The following is a 17060-nucleotide window of genomic DNA, read 5'->3' on the forward strand; positions in this document are numbered from 1 at the left end:
ATCCTCTTTGGCTCATTGGAAGAAATGAGTTTGGTAGTCTCATTCTAGTCACTAGTGGATAGTGTTCCACATCAATCAGTCAATTCACTAATCAGCTGTGCTGCCGGTCTGGAATGAGCTTCACTGGCAGATCTGTGCTGTAAGCTTGCAAAACACCTGCTCTCTCAATACCTGGCTCCAGCCATTACTCTGAGTACTTGATTCCTGCTATCAGGGAGTGGAAGTCATTACCATCTGTTGGTTCTTGTGTAGCTTACGTTATATGAAATGAACCAGCTATTTCAGTCTAGTTCAGAGTCCACATCATAAAAATTACCACCACCATAAATGACACCTTTATTGCAAGCAGTCTCAGCAGAAAGGCCAAGGAGTTGAACAGATATAAAGAGGCAGATCCTCACCTGGTGTAAATTGTCATAGTTCCCCTGAAGTTAAGGGAGCTATGACAATTTACAGCAGATGAGAATCTGTTCCAAAGACTGTTACCTTCTCACCCCTACATGTGGAAGGGGAGTGGTGGGGAAGCCTGTACTGCAAATGGCCTTAGCTTTGGATTGATTTTTTTTTTTACTGTAACTTTAATTTTTTTCCAGATCCTTCAGCAAACTGGCACTTTTCTTAATTGCTAAGTTTAGTTAGTTATTTTTTCTTTTTTAAATAAAGGAAAGCAACCTTAGGTACCTCTACAAAGTGGCCAAGGCTGAATTTACTTGGTTTCATTCAAAGTCATGAAGAATGTCCTGTTTATGATTTAGTAATTGGTACTTAATTGAAAATGCTACTATATTAATTGGCTTTTAATATCCTCAGTTAAACATTCAGGGTAGGTTGTAAATATCAGGCTATGTCTGCCATTTATTAAAAAAATTAACAGACTTCTGAGCTGTAATTTCTATTTGCTCATGAAATGTCCATTAGAACACTTGCTTCTCCTTAGCTGGTATTAAGATATTCAAGTCTTCTGTGAAGAGCTATTTCAGTTTTAAATAATTCATGATAAATGTGATTTTTCTAGCAGTGATAGATGACTGGTCATTTATCTATTATATGTCATGGTGTTTTATTTTCCATAATAGAATTTTAATAGGCATTTAATCAATTAGAATGCATCTGGCAATCATTGCAGAGTAAATGTTAAGGGCAGGATGCTGAATTCTCTTAAGAAAGTGATTGTTAACTCAAGAAGCTATGTCTTGATGTTGGTAATCTTCCCAATTAATCTGTTCTCCAGTCTTGTATCTGATAACGGTTATGTTGAAGTGATTTTAATAATAATTGACCGTGTTGGTACAGTTTTAGGGATTGGTATGGCGAGGGAAATGCACTGGATTCATTTGTCAATGATCTTCTGTGGGTGATAGACAATAGTCAAGTATAAATGATGATTCTTTAAGATAAATCAGCTGCTTTTGTTATTTGCTCATGAGTTGACTATAGGCTTGATATGGCTGCACACGCTGGCAATGATGCGTGTGTCGCTCTTGGGTGGCTCCATTCCTTTCTTGTTGGCATGGCCCACTGGGTAGTTTTGGGTGATAGAAAGTAGTGAATGGTTGGAGTGCCACAGAATTCTGTTCCTGTTTATGTATGGGAGGCTATTGGGAGAGAGAGTGAGTTTGCAGGGCTACATGGTCTCCAGTATGTGGATGACACTGTTCTATAGGTCATGTGGCATTGGACCCAACTAATGTGACTGCATGCTTTACCCAACTTTTTGACACACAGTTGAGGGGGAGCACAGCAATAGTGGGGTGACAGTCTGAAATATTAAACATTTAGAGAAATGTCTGCAAATTCCTTTTAATGAATGGAAGGGGACACCAAAGGAAACTCTCACTGCTGCACAGGGAGTGATATGTAATTTTCATTAATAACATCAATAATACTTTCATACAACACCTTTCATCCGGAAGCATCACAGAAGGCTTCATATGTCACATAAAGGCATCACATCACCCTCCCCTGAAATGCAGTCTACAGCCACTGCTGAGGTGGAACATCACAAGCACTTAACAGCACTATTCATAACTATTAACAGTATTTGTCACTTCATTCTCTTACCCATCATAAGATGGTAGACCCCAAACTTTTGATTGTGGGGAAACTTTTTTGTTTAACTTATCAAACTTTCAAGGCCCAAATTTCTCCTGCACATTCTGATGACCTTCTTCTAAAATTTTTCATCAAAATGATTTAACATTACAGCTCATTATACAGTTTAAAAATACAGACAGGAGTGTGCTCTCCCAAATTAATCATCCTTTTTGACCTCCTAACTGTCCAGTCAATGGCAGCTGCATCTCAAGTTACATCAGTCAGAAAAGTAATAAAGGTTTATTGCCACACTTGAAATAATGTCGCATATAACCATTGCAATTCACTTTAAACTTTTGAATTAATGAAAGTATGAAAGAAGTCTGACCACACTTGTAAATAAATTTAAAAAATGCTGCTGATGGTAGCTGATCTATAAATGTAAATAACTGAATTCTGCTTTGGAACTGAAAATGAGGTGATGTAAAATCTTGACAAACAGGGCCCTGTTCTTCAGCTTCATCCTGAGGTAAGTTACACTGCAATTAAAAACCTATGGCTGGCCTGTGCCAGCTGACTCAGGCTCGCAGGGCTTGGACTAAGGGGCTGTTTAACTGTGGTGTAGATGTTCGGGCTGGGGCTGGAGCCCAGGCTCTAGGACCTTGCTAGGTGGGAGAGTCCCAGAACCCCTTGTCCTGAGCTCCTCAAGCCTGAGTCAACTTGCACAGACCACCCGCGGGTGTCTAATTGCAGAGTTGGCATGCCCTAAGAGTGCTCAGTGCAACTCAGGAAAGGGTGTGTACAATGGTATGGAATTTCTCTTTGGTCCTGGTCATCCGTTTCACTGCAGCTACTTTGCACCCTGGGTCCAAAGTAGTCCTAAAGGTGTCTTACCTAAAGGTAAGGGGAGGATCATAACAGTACAGGTAGAGTATAGAGTGACTTAGCATCAGCATAGTGACTCTCATGCCATCCACCGCATGGAAATTGGCATAGTTGAGGGAAAGGAGGGTGTGATGCTTCCCTATGGCTCAGCAGTCCCAAGCTGCCATAATGCCCTGTGAAAATGTGGATGTTTTTTTAAGAGAACCAGATTAGCTTCACTCTAAGCACAGTAAAATTAGTAAATGCAGTGAATTAGTAAATGGATAATCACCTGAGGCAAAGGTAGCAGGATAAAACAGGAATCTCAAGAGAAGTTCAAGTTAGCTAGGACAAATCTGGAAAGGACACCCAAAGTCAGAGTTGGCTGCTAAGTCTTTTAGGGGCTATGGTCTTTTGTGATATTATTTATGCTGACTGTTGTTTTTTTAGTTTCTCTTCCCATAGTGGAGAGCAGGGGTGCTGGAACAATTTGTATAATGTGGGTGCTGAGAGCCATTGAACCAAACGGTAAACTCGGTCTATGGTGGAAACCACTTCAAGCTCGGGGGTGCAGTATCACCCCTATGCCCAGCACCTCTGGTGGAGAGGACTAATACATTTTAAAAAATCACACTGACTGACTGAGGCACCCTTATCTTCATAAACTGATGCAGAGTTTGATGTACCCCTTGGAAGACCTTTGTATACCTCCATGGGTACACGTACCACTGGTTGAGAGCCACTGCTCTAATTTGTACTGGCTGCCAGTATCCCCAGAGAGCTATTATGGCAACTGAGGATCGTTGAATCCTAAGGCCTCCCCTTCAGTGACACCAGCTACCAACAGGAGGGGTTTGGCATAGTACTTTCTATGATCTACTTATACCAGGGTGATCCTGTTATGGCCAGTTAGCCAGGTAGGATGCAAAGCATCCCTAATAGTGCAAAGTAAAAGTAAGCCATAGCACAGTTGAAGATCTGAACTAAAGAGCAGTCACGTTTTATTGGCCAATAACTTGTAAGCAGCTGTGAGAATTTATTATATTCCACATTAATGAACTAGTGTGTCTCGAGTGGGCTTCATACCCTCCCATTTAATTGTTTTAGATGTTGAGATTAAAGGACATTACAGCAACTGGCTAAATAACAGCACCTATATGAAGTATGGTTAATCCCTTACAAATTGTATGTTCCTTTTTATAGTGGTAGAACATAAAATAATTTAAAATCAATAAGAATTTTTAACTAATAATTCTTAATATTCCATACTGATTTTAAGAAAGATAAAATGGCTGTAAATATTACTTTTTAAACTTGAAAAGTGGCTACTGTACATAGGCACTATTTTTGTTCCTGATTTCTATTCCAGATACCAGTGCATGGCTACAGAAATGTCAAACACATTTTTATGGGACACATTTTTGCAGAGTTGATATAGTTTATTTGTCATATATAAGCCAGGCTAATTTATTTTATTTTAAATCAAAACTGATGTGCATATAATGCTACTCCAGAGCTATCCAGCAAAAGGGAGAGGTGGTTTAACATTATATAAAAGTCCTTGAAATAGGTTAACATTTTGGGGAGAAAAGAGGCCCATTTCTTTTCTGTACAAAGCCCAAGATAGTTCCTCTCTCACACACCTAGGCAAGTGACACAATCTAGATGAAAAGAGACAAAATAATGCCACTTAACACGTAACCTGAGGTGTAAAAGTAAACAGGAGAGGGAGGTGACTTTTTCACAATAAAATAAGAACTATTTTTTCAAAAAGCTATAGAGGCAATCATTGGGAAGCAGAACACACGGCAATAACTGCAGAAGGGAGGGGAGGATAGAGTGCACAGCACTGAATTATGTTAACACGCATAACCAAACTTGTAGGCAAAGCTAGTTTAAGACAGCAGGAGTTGACACTATGATTCTTTTTTTTCCTTCAGATTATCGATATACTCCTCATTTCATACAATTCAATCATGTAAGCTTTAGCGTCCATCTTTATTCTTCCAAATATACTGATTCTGTACAATTCTCAAACTGCATGTATGCTTTTGCCAACACAATTTTATAGCACAAGATGGTACTGCGGTGAGTCCTTGTTCACAGTTACGTCATTGAAAGCTATAGTGTCTTTTGAAGGGGCGGCTCGGGCAGAAGGGGCAGGGCAGGGGGCGCCACCCATGCACACTTGAGTCCAAAATGTTATAGGAAGTACTGTATAGATGACTTACAAGAACAAACATCTTGTTACTAAGGTCCCCATCCTGCAACTGGATACATCACTTCAGAGCCCTGTGCCCAGCAAAGCCCCATTGTGGGTCTTGGGAGCATGATTAAATGGATTAAGTGGTTGGAAATCTTTGCAGAAGGCTCATGGAGAGACAGTAACTAATGTTCCCATCTATAGGTTAGAATAGGAGCATGCTCCTTGGTTGTGGGTGTTATGATCACAGCATACATACAGAGGAGAAGATAAAACAGAGGTTCCAGAAGGTTTCAATGTTACTGTACTTTATTTCTTAGAATTCAGAATGATAACCCACAAGAACCCCAGAACAGAGAAAGACGACACAAGCTGCTCCCTAAAGCAGGGAGGCACAACTCCCCCCATCGTACTCTGGGCTGACTGGCTGGTTGCAAACTGACTGCTGCTAGACCCAGATTGCAGGCTTCCCTACAGAGCCCCTAGCATGCAGGCAGGACCAGGAAACTCCTGAGAACACGAAATAATAGATCGTAATTTTAACAGTTTTCAAAACACCACAATGGTGACACTTTTATTTCCTAAACTCCTGCAAAGGACTCAGCAACTTGGTTACTTAAGCTTTATGCAGGTTTCTAGTACTACAGCTATAGGGAAGTGGAGCAGAAATCTCCAATTTAGCTTCAACTAGCTTATTTAGCTAGCTCTTCAATTTAGCTTATTTCAGTGAGTACTTACTGTAATGAAACCTCACTGTAAGCCATATCTCTTTAGAATGCAGCCTTTTATTCCATTGGTTGTCAGTTCCTCTTCTTTCAGGTTATGGATGAGGTGGGGGAATAGACTGTAGGGAGAATCCCTGACTTCCTGTATTTCTACATCTGCTCTCTTACTGGGAATAAAGCCTTCCTGGGCTGCACCCCCATTGCCCTGTCCCATCCCCCCATATGAACACCACTACTGACATTATCCCTTAATGAGCATTTGTCATCTGCATTTTAAATCAGTAACATATTTACATAATAGACTTCAATTGACTTGTTTTCATACTGACACAAGAAATAGGGTTGTTTTAACAACTCACATCCTTTATAGTTGGGGGGATTTTAATAAAGAATGAACTTCTGGAACCAGAGAAATGATAAATAAAATGGGAGCTTTTTATTACAAGTCCTCATTTTGCATCTTCATATTTTATGCATCATCTATCCTTTCAGCATTTATATGAATCACAGAACTAAAATATATAAAATATTTACATCCAGTTAAAAGAAACTTCTTGAAAATGTCTTGGCTCAATTTCATGGAAAAAATGAATGTTTGCCTCTAGAAAGTCAGGAGGAATAAGAATGGTACGCTAAAAATATGTAGGTTCTTATCTGTATTTCAAAAATTACAGCTTACGTATATTGTCTTGAAAACAATCATGGATATTTTAAAATGAGGTGCTATCTTAATAATTTATTCAGCATAAATATATAACAAAGATATTAAATATTTTTGATTCTCTGATAGCCATGGGGAAAATATTATAGGCAGGGCTGGTAACACCATGTATTACTAATGATGGCTGTCACTTCCCATTATAAGACCGTGTTTTCTGTTGCTTATAAATTTATGAAACTTTAACTGTTCAGGCTGAAATTTTCCATGTTCTGTATTAGACTTTTTTTTTTTATTTCAGCCAAAATGGTTCAGCCATTTCTGTGAATAAAATTAGGGAAATATATGTTGTTTTGTCTATGTTAAAAAATGTCCGTTTATTATAATTTTTTTTAAGAGCTCTACTGCCCCTATCTTTTGGAAAATGGACTTGAAATTTGTCAGGGGGTTGTTTTTTGTGTCAGAGATATGCCTTTCCCTGTCCTGAAAATCCACTCAAATTTGGTAAAGTAATAAGCCTTTCAAAATTGAACTTCTCACATGCTCAGTAGAGACTTAGATTTTAGCAGCTAAATTCCTGAAAGATCCCATTCACACTGGGCATGCTCCAGCCTGAGACTGAGCAGGACTTTCTTGGCAATTGCATCTCTGGGCTGCTGTAGGCTGTGTTGAGTCCAGGCACTTGAACTGAGAGCAGGGTCTCTTCAGTGCTCTCAAGTGATTTCCCAGCCCCCTGGCCCAGGCAGGACTTTGCATTGACAGAGGAAAATGGACAAGATGACTGTATTATTCAAGGCCTTTTTCTATTGATAAAGCCTTTAGGTGAATATGTGAATTATAGCACATGTGAAAGATGGAGGGAAGATTAATGTTTTGTATTTCCTTTGTAGGTTTTGTTCTTATTTCCATCAATCTTTCTCATCTTCTCTTGAACACTATACTCTCATTATAAGGACATCCCTTTTGCTACTTAGTATTTTATTGCAATGTTACCTAGTCGAAATCTATGATGCTCTAGTGGTTTGGTTCAGCTCTCTCAATTTAGTTTACCAAGGAGCCATTTGTTCAGGGCTTTGTCTGTCTCTCTAGCTGTTCTAAGGCTGCAACATTTGCAGCAGCACATTTGGAAATTGACCTTTTTATGTTATTGTTTTTTGTTGGGAACAAATAAGAAACATGTTGAATGTCAAGGCTATAACTGCAACCGTGGGTACTTTACACACTTGTTTCATGGACCATATGGTATCATTTTAATGGATCGGTATTGCTGGTGGTCTATGGCAAGTGTCAGGGCCGGTGCTATTACAGGACCTGATTCTGCAGGGTGTTCTGCTTTAAACATCCATTGACTTCAAAGAGAGTTGAGGGTGCTCAGCACCTCACAAGATCAGGTCGATTGTGCTGGATAGTTTTTTCTTCTTTGATTTAAGTATGAAATCGGCATAACTCATCATATCAATTGTAATGCCACACATTGCCAGCATGCAAAGGTACATTAATTTTCAGTGTAGTGTTTATGCCACGTCATGCACTAGTTTATATATTGGATTTAACTCAGCTTCGAATTGATTCTGTTAGCTCCTATTAGCAACTGGGGAGGAAATTTGCCCTGGGTCCATTTCAACCCAATGTATTTATAGCTTAGTGTTTTACATTTGTAATCTAACAATTGAATTAGTTCCATTTAACTGGGAGCAGATGGAGTGCAATTATTACCTTCCACATAAAAATAAGAAGCCTGTCAATACTCATTAAATATAGATCAAGTCAAGGGTTACTGCAACTGCTTGTTTTTTTCATTAACATAGTTCAGTTTGAATTTGGCAATTAGAATTTGGAGAAATCATACAATCATATGCATAATGCATTTCTGGGATATCGACCTCGACTCCTACGTCTCGTTTCAGTTACTGTGAAATTTTGGGATATGTAATTTATCTTGGGGGGGGTTTATTTTTTTAGCTACAAGATAAAATTGTTCCTGTGTAAGCACACTTGGAAGGTTACCAACATTAAAGTTCATGATGTTTATAAAAACTGAACGATAAGCATAGAGCCAAATGGGATTATGTATTAAAGAGAAATACACTGCTGCTATGATACTTTCCAATCTCATGACATTGTAGCCTTAGCATTCAAGGGTCATATTACATTTAATGAAATTGTAAGTCCTTAGAAGCTGTAACCACATTTCCCCTTGGGGAAGAATTTGCCCAGCAAGGAAACTGTGCTGCCAGCAGATTCCTAATAATGTTTTCAGACGATGAAGCTAATGTTACAGGTTTATGTTCCTTTTTCTGTTTAACTTGTTGACAGTACCTGGATCCATAGAAATTTCATGAGAATGACTAAGAACATGATGCACTGTATTATAAATAGGTTACTTTGCATAGGTATAATATGCATTTCCTCCTACCCTCCAGACTCATGTCAAAGACTGTTTGGATCTTCAAGGGTGGGATCTCTTGACAATAAGACTTGTCTATGCAAAAAAGTTGCACTAGTTTAAGTTAGGTGTGATTTTTAAACTGATTCAGTTAAGCCAGTGGAAAAAGTTTCATGGACATTCTCAATTTGTTTTAAAGCAGGCTTATTTGTATTTAGTTTAAGTGAATTAGGAATCGATTAAAGCTAAGCGTGATTTTAAACCAAAATAAGAGTGTACACACAGCCCTTTTACACTGGTTTAACTAAATCAGTTTAAAACCTGTGACCCAAGTACCCCTTAATGGCAACTGGCAAGGGGGTTACGGGAATATCTGGATTCTGGGATGTACATTCTGGCTTGCCAAAGAAAGACATGTGAGGTATTAAATGAAAGCCAGGTCACACTGGTCCTTGGTAACTATACATATATTTAACAACAATATTATGTAAGAAATTATGTGCATGTATACTGAAAATGTTGTTAAAGTCTGTATCAAGGCATTAGTCACCAGCAGAGTTGAAAAACAGGTTTTCCTCCAAACCAGAGGTAAGAAATGTTTCTCTCTGTTGGAATGTAAATTAAGCATTGGAAGCTAACACAGTGAATACCTATTTACATACAAAGTCAAATATTAATAACGAAATGTGAAGTCAACAAGAAAAACAAGCCGTGGGTGATTATCCTGTCTGAGTACTGACAATGAACTTTGGGTGTATATGTGGGATGCCAAGAAGACTCCCTCTCACTCTGAACCAAATGTAAATAAATTGGCAGTCGGTTTACATTTATGAAGATGGTCTCTTAGCCAACCTTGGTTGAAAACACTGAAAAAGTCTAAGGTGAGATAAATTTCTTTAGACAGGAGTTAACCTGATAGTTATGTTTAGTGTCTGGAAAGCATGTTATGGTTTTTATTGATATGTAACCATTTGTTTCCCCAGATCCTTACTCACTGTCTCCTGAATTTCTAACCTTTGCTGTATCCTTATTCATAGGGACAATAAGAATATATCTCAGTGCTGTGGTGTTAAGCAAAGTGCTGGTCCTGAGCTGAATCATACAAGCTGCTGTATATTCTGGTCCTTTGGGGCTGAAAGGCCTGATATTTCTGTGAATGGCCAGGGTCAGGGGCTGAATACATCAGGAGAATGCTTCAAAGGGACTCGGGGATTGGGGTGCACCTATTGTTAACCTGCAAGGCAAAGTAAGGGCTGGCAGAGCAACTCAAGCTCTCTCCTCTGGGCTAACAGGCTGGTGATGTTAGGGAGCTGACACTCAACTAAGCACAAGCAAGTATCCTTCACACTGATGGCAGGGGGTTAACAAGGTGACTCAGAGCTCTGGGTCCTCAGAGAACCATCACATAACCACTTTCAGTCAAACAATGTAACTTTTTCATGCAGACAAGGTCATGTGTTTTTCTTGGTTCACTTGCTCTGTTCACACAGCTTGTTTGTATCTTTGCTTCTGGTTTCAAGGCAAAATATTTCCCTTTCCTTCAAGGAATCTTCTTTCACCCCCTCTTCCTTCTGGGTCCCCATTTATTTCATTGGCAGGACTTCAATCTCTTTCTAACACCCCTGTGAAGGAGTATGTTACTCCTTCAAGGGTATATCTACACAACAGCTGGGAGTGTGGGCAGACATACATGCACTAGATCTGTTGAGCGAGCACCTAAAAATAGCGGTGCGACTGTTGTGGCACAGGTGGTGGTGGTTCGGGCTACCAGCCCGAGTACCGACCTGGGAGGCAGGAGGGATTGTAGCTAGCTCAAGCTGTTTTTCAGTGCTAGCTCGAGCAGAGCTAGCATGTATATGTTTACCCATGCTGAGAATTACACCTCCCAGCTGCTGTGTAGACATACCCTAAGGAACAGGCTGGAACCTAGGGCAAGGACAGCCTGGGGTGTAATCAAGGAGGCCCTTCTCTGCTCTAGGATGGGGCTATTTAAACAGGAGCAGAAAGCTGGGACAGAGAGAGGGGAGTAGAAGCTGTCCTGGCTGCAGCAGGTGGTGGTTTCTCTCCCAGGCTGTGGGAGCTTAGCCTGACCTGACTCACACTTTGTTTTGTGACCTTTAAGTTAGGGAGCTTTGAACCAGGGTCCTGAGATGAAGACCTTCTGAGCTGCTTGTTATAATTGCTCCTGCCCTGGAGCCTTATGAAATGGGGCTATGCTATTTTGTTAGTGTATGTTGGTTTCTCCTTGCCCTGTGCTGTTAAAGTGAACCTACTGCAGCCCCAATTGGGGAAAATTAAGGCTGGGCCACACCGGGGCCCATGGGGATGGCCCATGCCTTTACACCTCCTTTTGTCCCCATTTTCCAGGACTCTATTTCTCTCTTTCTATATCCAGAGATTTTGCAGTGCAGTACATTGTCTTTGCTCTTTTTCAGCTCCTTTATAAGGCTTCACTTTCAGAATGACTTTTTCTCTGCTTGTGCACATTCTCAGAGCTGTGGGAAAACATGCATTCTTTTGTGCTATGTCACATACAGGGATGGCTGAGTTTGTAGAGCTGATGGTGAAAAAATTCACACCCACAAAAAAACTTCAGCAATCCCCCTCTTTTTTTGGTCAAAAGACTCGTTTGCAATTTTTCAGATTTTCGTCATAAAAATAAAAGGCCCAAAGCGGGGGGAAAAAAATTGGCAAAAGCCCACATAAAATCCTTAAAAAGGGCATTTTTCACTGCAACTTCTATTTGAACCAAACACTGTTTTTCATCATACTATATATATTAATGGAAAATGTTCAAGTAGCTGAACTGGTTCTGATCAATTATGACCGGTCTCAGATTGCTGCTTCTTGCTGGTTTCTAGCCTAACGTGAACCTTCTTTATAAAAAGGATGAGATAAGAAAGAAAAAATTCACAGCCTTCTGCACATGCTTTCCATGATGTTTACAAAAGTTTTCTTGAGTAGATTGCATTCAGTAGTGGAGGAAGACCACCTGGACAGTATCACCGAAAGATGCAGTTGGCTGCGGGGAGAGAGGGTTTAAGAGACAGGAAAGTGCTTCATTTGAGAAAGGTAGCTATGAGTTTGAAAGGTAGTTTGCTTTTGGAAATACTGTGGGAACATCTTTGCTGATCAGAGATGAGGGGAATGGATATGGGGGATGAGGCTGCTGAGTGTGGGGGGGGAGAAAGCGGGGATCAGATACTTTGGGGTGATCGGGCAGAGGGGATGGAAAACAAAGTAGTTGAAAGGTATGGATAAGAACCTGAACTTTTTGTGGTGTATCTGAACATCTAATCCTTGTGACAATTTGGCTGTTGTTATGCATTATGAAGGTCTGACACATATTTTAATAAATCTTCAAGTTCATTCACTGCTATTAAATCACTCAACTATTTACAAAAAAGATAGATATGTCCTGGAGTTAAATGTACTGCTTGGAGACACGCGCTAAAAGAGAACATATTAGCTGTTATGATCACAGAGGGAGAGCGACAAATTTTATGGACCTGGATCAGAGCAACTGGAAATTGCCTTCAGGCAGATTTCAAACCTAATTATAATAATGAATATCTACCCACAGTGCTGGATTTCCATCATTGCAACAATACAAATTTGCATTGGTATAACTGTTTGCCTTCAGGCAATGTCTAAGATTTTAGCGCTAGACTTTGTCCCCCAAGGTAAGATTTCTTATATTTATGAAATGATGTTCCTCATTCTAGTGATTTGTATCACCAGAAGATAGATAACATTGGCTTTTCTTCCTTGTAGGATTTGTGTCTCTGGATCAAAGTTATGTAATTATAGTGATACACGGTGTGGTAATTCTGCTCTCCAAGGAGGATCTTCATTTTACAATGGTTAGCTGTATGTGGGATGGCAGTTGCATTCTGGCTCGATGTCTGTCTTCATAGATATAGGAGTAGAACCTGGAACTTAGTTTCTAAGACATTGTGCCTCAGAAAATATAACCTCTTTATTTTAGTGGGACCTTATTTATTTATTTCCTCAACAGATTTCAATATTAATTTCACTTCCAGCATATTCTACAGGAGGTATTGCACCCTAGAAGGAACTTTTCCAAACCAAAAATATACAAAAATCTCTGGGCGGAAAAATTTAAATTATTTTATTTGTTTTAAAAGTTTACAGACCATTCAAATAACAAAAGAGAAAAATAATAAATGTTTGTATCTGCAATTATAGTTATCCCCTATTGGTTTTTCCTGGGAAGGGTTGGGGGATCAAAAAAACATTAAAGAGTTTTTTCTTGCCTAAATAGTTAGGGGAAATATTTTCCATTTTGTTTTGGGGTATTTTTATCCCATATTTGCTCACTACAATTCGAAGTTTGTGAAGGAGAAACCCTAGATAAAGATATCCTTGCTGGGGTTTTGTGATTGTTTTAATTCTGTCACAATAAATGGAACACCCCCAGAAAAGGGGCAACTATTTCCCTGAAAGGCAAAGCCAGAATATGTGATGTCTGCTTGCAGGCCAGAGTATGAAGCTATATATGGTGTATCCAGCAGTCTTCTTCTGGTGTCACTTCCATTGGTTCAAATTTGGTGGGTATGTAATAGAGTTTGTGGTTTCAGGTGGGAATAGACTGACCTGTATTTCAAAGAACCTGAAATCTGCACAATTAAGTGTTTTACTTTTGGGTTTAGGATTGATTTTATAAGTGATTTCTCTCTGTCTACTGCATGAGATAAGTATTCAGGAGAAGGAGGATGTTGTAAGTGAGGAGTTTTGAATTGCTTCAAAGGCCTTCCTTTTGTAATGAAAGTTTCTAGCTGTGCAATATAGGATGGAAGTGCTTCAAGTACTAATGTCTGAGTTGTAGATAAATAAGTGTGATTGCAGGGGACAGTGGCATAAACTGTTAGTGGTGCCAACATTCATCTTTTTTATGAGTCTCATGATATATATTTATCTTAAAGCACCAACTTCTGGGGGCTTCTCCATGAGAATCTTACAGCCCTCATGGTTGCAGAGAAAATCTTGAAAATGTGACCATTAAAGACTCTCAAAACAGAAGGCAAATAAAACCCCCAAATTTATTATTTTTAAAAATCGTGATTTGTTTTTGTTGGTTTGTTTTGTTTTTTATTAAAGTTAATCTTATGGGTTTAGAACAGTTGAGGTTGGCAAGACTAGTGTTACACCTTACTTGTTCTAGGGATAGGAAGGGGGGGAGGGGTGATGATAAGGAGACAACCTTTGATCTCAAATTCTGGTATGGCTGGTGTCCTGTGTGTTGCTCCCCAGCTGGGGAAAATGCTGTGTGGGGAGAAGTCTCTCAGTTATGCTATGAAACCAAATTGTTTCTGTATTTGTGCTGATGGAGACTGCCTTTGTTGCTAAGGAACATTTTACAGTGCTCTAAGTTTCAGATTTAATGACTGAAGTAGGGCATCCTTATGAACATATAGAAGACTTATTCCTATGCTATAAGCTGTCGCCTATTCTTGAAGATCTTTTAAAAAATGTTTCCAAATGTCAGAGAGTTCTCTAAGTAGGATGAACATTGTCACATATTGATTTTAATTTGCAGTCAGTGTGATAAATACTTAATTATGATTAAAGGTAAGGGCAGAACATCAACCTTTTGTAAAGTCTGAGACAGATATCATCAACATATTTTCTAAATGGACATTGATTCTCCACTTACCATTAAAGCATCAAGGTGGTGGGATTTGTCAGCTAGGCCTGTGACTTTAGATAAAGAGGTTCTTGTTGAAGCATGAATTTATGTTCTTAATTTTTTTAAACATGATTTTTCTTAATGCTCAGGAATGGTCCAGAATTCCAGGCTTTGAGGCTGAAGTTCTCTGAATAGTCATAGAGCGGGTACTGCACATGTGTGAACAACACAAGCTTCCCAACAGAGCTAAGCTAAGCTAATGTTTCGATGCTGGTATGGTGAGACCATTTCTAAAGGAGGGAATGCAGTTTCATTTCTGTGATCTTTCCAGTGAGACTACAAGGGCCAAATGTAATTATCACTTGTGATGGCATTTTCAGTAGCGTGGTCACTTGACCCCTGGGAACACCTACTCATTTCACAGAGGCTACTGAACAGTCTTCAGGTGACAGTTATATTTTGTCACTGTTGATCTGGGCCAGACTTGAAAAGCTCAAGATCCCAAATCCCTAGCCCGTTCCTCTGCTATGGCTATGATTAAGGGCTTGTCTACATGGTACATTACTCCACGCTAGAGGGGTGTACATTCTAATGTGCACTAGCGCGTGTTAATGTAGTATTGTTTGAAACAGGACAACATTAACGCACATAAGGGGCCTTCTGGTGCATGCCAGTGGAGTCCACACAGGCCCTTTAGTGCGCAACATGCTATTGCACTCTAGAATTTACACCCCTCTAATGCAGACTAAGGCTCAGGGTAGACAAGCCCACAGATTTGACACACAGTGCACTTTGGGGAGCTGAATCCATGGACAAAGTTATCCAGCTCTGAGAAGATACTGAGAACCAATGCTTTTTAGGTATGGAATACCTAATATAAACCCAAATGTAATACTTGTGGAGTACAATAAAGCTATTGGAATCAGAAATGGAATGGTGTTAAAAATGTAGCTAGTTCTGTTTGTATTTGTATAGTTGCCAACAATTACTTTATGCTGATGCGTAGAGAGCTGTCCTAGTGTTATTTCACGGAAGAAAGTGCTACTTGTAAAAGACAGAACTTCACAGTCTGACTTCACACCAGGGAGTGCACTGCTTTCCAGAACAGTTCAGGATGGGACCATTGACTGCCTCAGAATACTCTGGCAAATCAGGATACAGCACCTCCTTGTATCTTCTGTCCTCCAATCGCATTTCATTTCAAATGATCCAGCAGATCAGAATGTCTGGTTAGGCCATCTGGATTATTTAAATTTTTCATTTACTTATTGGAGGGGAAGAAATAAACATCTACATAATATTGCTGCTATCAGCCTTGTTGTGTGCTCACCTTCTTGGTTCTCCTCAGCTGTTTTTCAGAGAACAGTCAAGTCTGTAGCACAAGGCTGCTCATTTAACTGCAGTATATATGTGACTGACTAAAGTAATAAAGAGTTACAATATAATACTTTTTTTCATGTGGAGAAATTTCACAATATGTAAAAGAGAAATAGGCCCTAAAAATGAAGGGCTAGGTCCTCTGCTGTGCTGAGGAGCACCTTGTGCAGCTCAGAAAGGAGGGTCAAAATGGCGCAAGGTCACTTTTGCACTCCTCAGTCCTGAGCTGGCTGGGTACAAGGTTACTTCCCCTGCATCGAGGCTGCAGGCAGCTCTAAGTTACATAAGCTGTTAACACTTGCAAGGGCAGTGCGTAATTTGTAATGAAAGAGGTGCTGGGGCTGAAGCAGTGATTTACTTTCATATCGAACGCAGCGAGCCCAAAGGTGGCGGGGCTGTGAACTGCCAAGCCTCGAGGTGCTGGGGCTCAGCCTTGGCAAGTCCTGGCACAAATTAAGCACTCTGCAAGGGACAAAATATAGCCAGAAATCATCTGGGCATAAAGGTAGCCATGGTTATGTCCCTTACATCAACTGAATGGAGAGGAGATGCCATAGAAGCTTCTTTTTTGAACTAGATGATCTTCCTGCAGCACAACGATCTTTCTGTGGCCAGTAACACAGGCTTTAGAGTTGCTTTCTGCCACAACAGTCTGGCATAAAGCAGCCACACACAGCATAGGATTTGAGCTGAAAATTTAACATGGGAGTTAAGCTCACTTAACATTGTGAGCCTTGTCAGAGGGCGGGTTCCAAAAGTGGGAGGTCATTGAGGGGCAGTGACATGGTGGTTCAACTAGTAACACTATACCTAGGTTGTGATAACAACCATCTTGGGTTCTTGCTTTGGTTTTTTCATTGTTTCTTGAAAAACAGATATATTATTGTGATTGCTGATTGTATTCCCCCTAATGGCCACTAATATTCCATCATTCTGGTCTGCTTTGGCTGCCCATTCGGGGGAAAAAATAACCTGTGAAGTGGTAAAAGATTTTCAATGTGAAAATAATTTTGTTATTTGGCAAAACAAATCCCCCTGGCATTTTGTCATTTAGGATGTCAGGTTATTATGCTGAATTATGTTGAATACATTATACAGCTACATGACTCACTTAAATGACGAGTACTTAAGACAGCATATTGTATGTTACCTGCTGAAAATAG

At 39.7% G+C, this 17060-nt stretch overlaps 1 protein-coding gene across 1 annotated transcript in view; it reads left to right on the top strand.

Annotated features, from left to right (window-relative positions):
* The first annotated feature begins 2838 nt into the window (after positions 1 to 2838).
* The window catches only part of MALRD1 (MAM and LDL receptor class A domain containing 1), a 478214-nt gene continuing 463992 nt past the window's right edge, over positions 2839 to 17060 (top strand). The window contains exon 1 of the mRNA XM_037891563.2: positions 2839 to 2934. Within this exon, the coding sequence (XP_037747491.1) occupies positions 2839 to 2934 (96 nt within the window). The remainder of the gene's footprint in view (positions 2935 to 17060) is intronic.

Source organism: Chelonia mydas, chromosome 2 (genome assembly GCF_015237465.2).
Source record: "Chelonia mydas isolate rCheMyd1 chromosome 2, rCheMyd1.pri.v2, whole genome shotgun sequence".
Classification (NCBI taxonomy): domain Eukaryota; kingdom Metazoa; phylum Chordata; order Testudines; family Cheloniidae; genus Chelonia; species Chelonia mydas.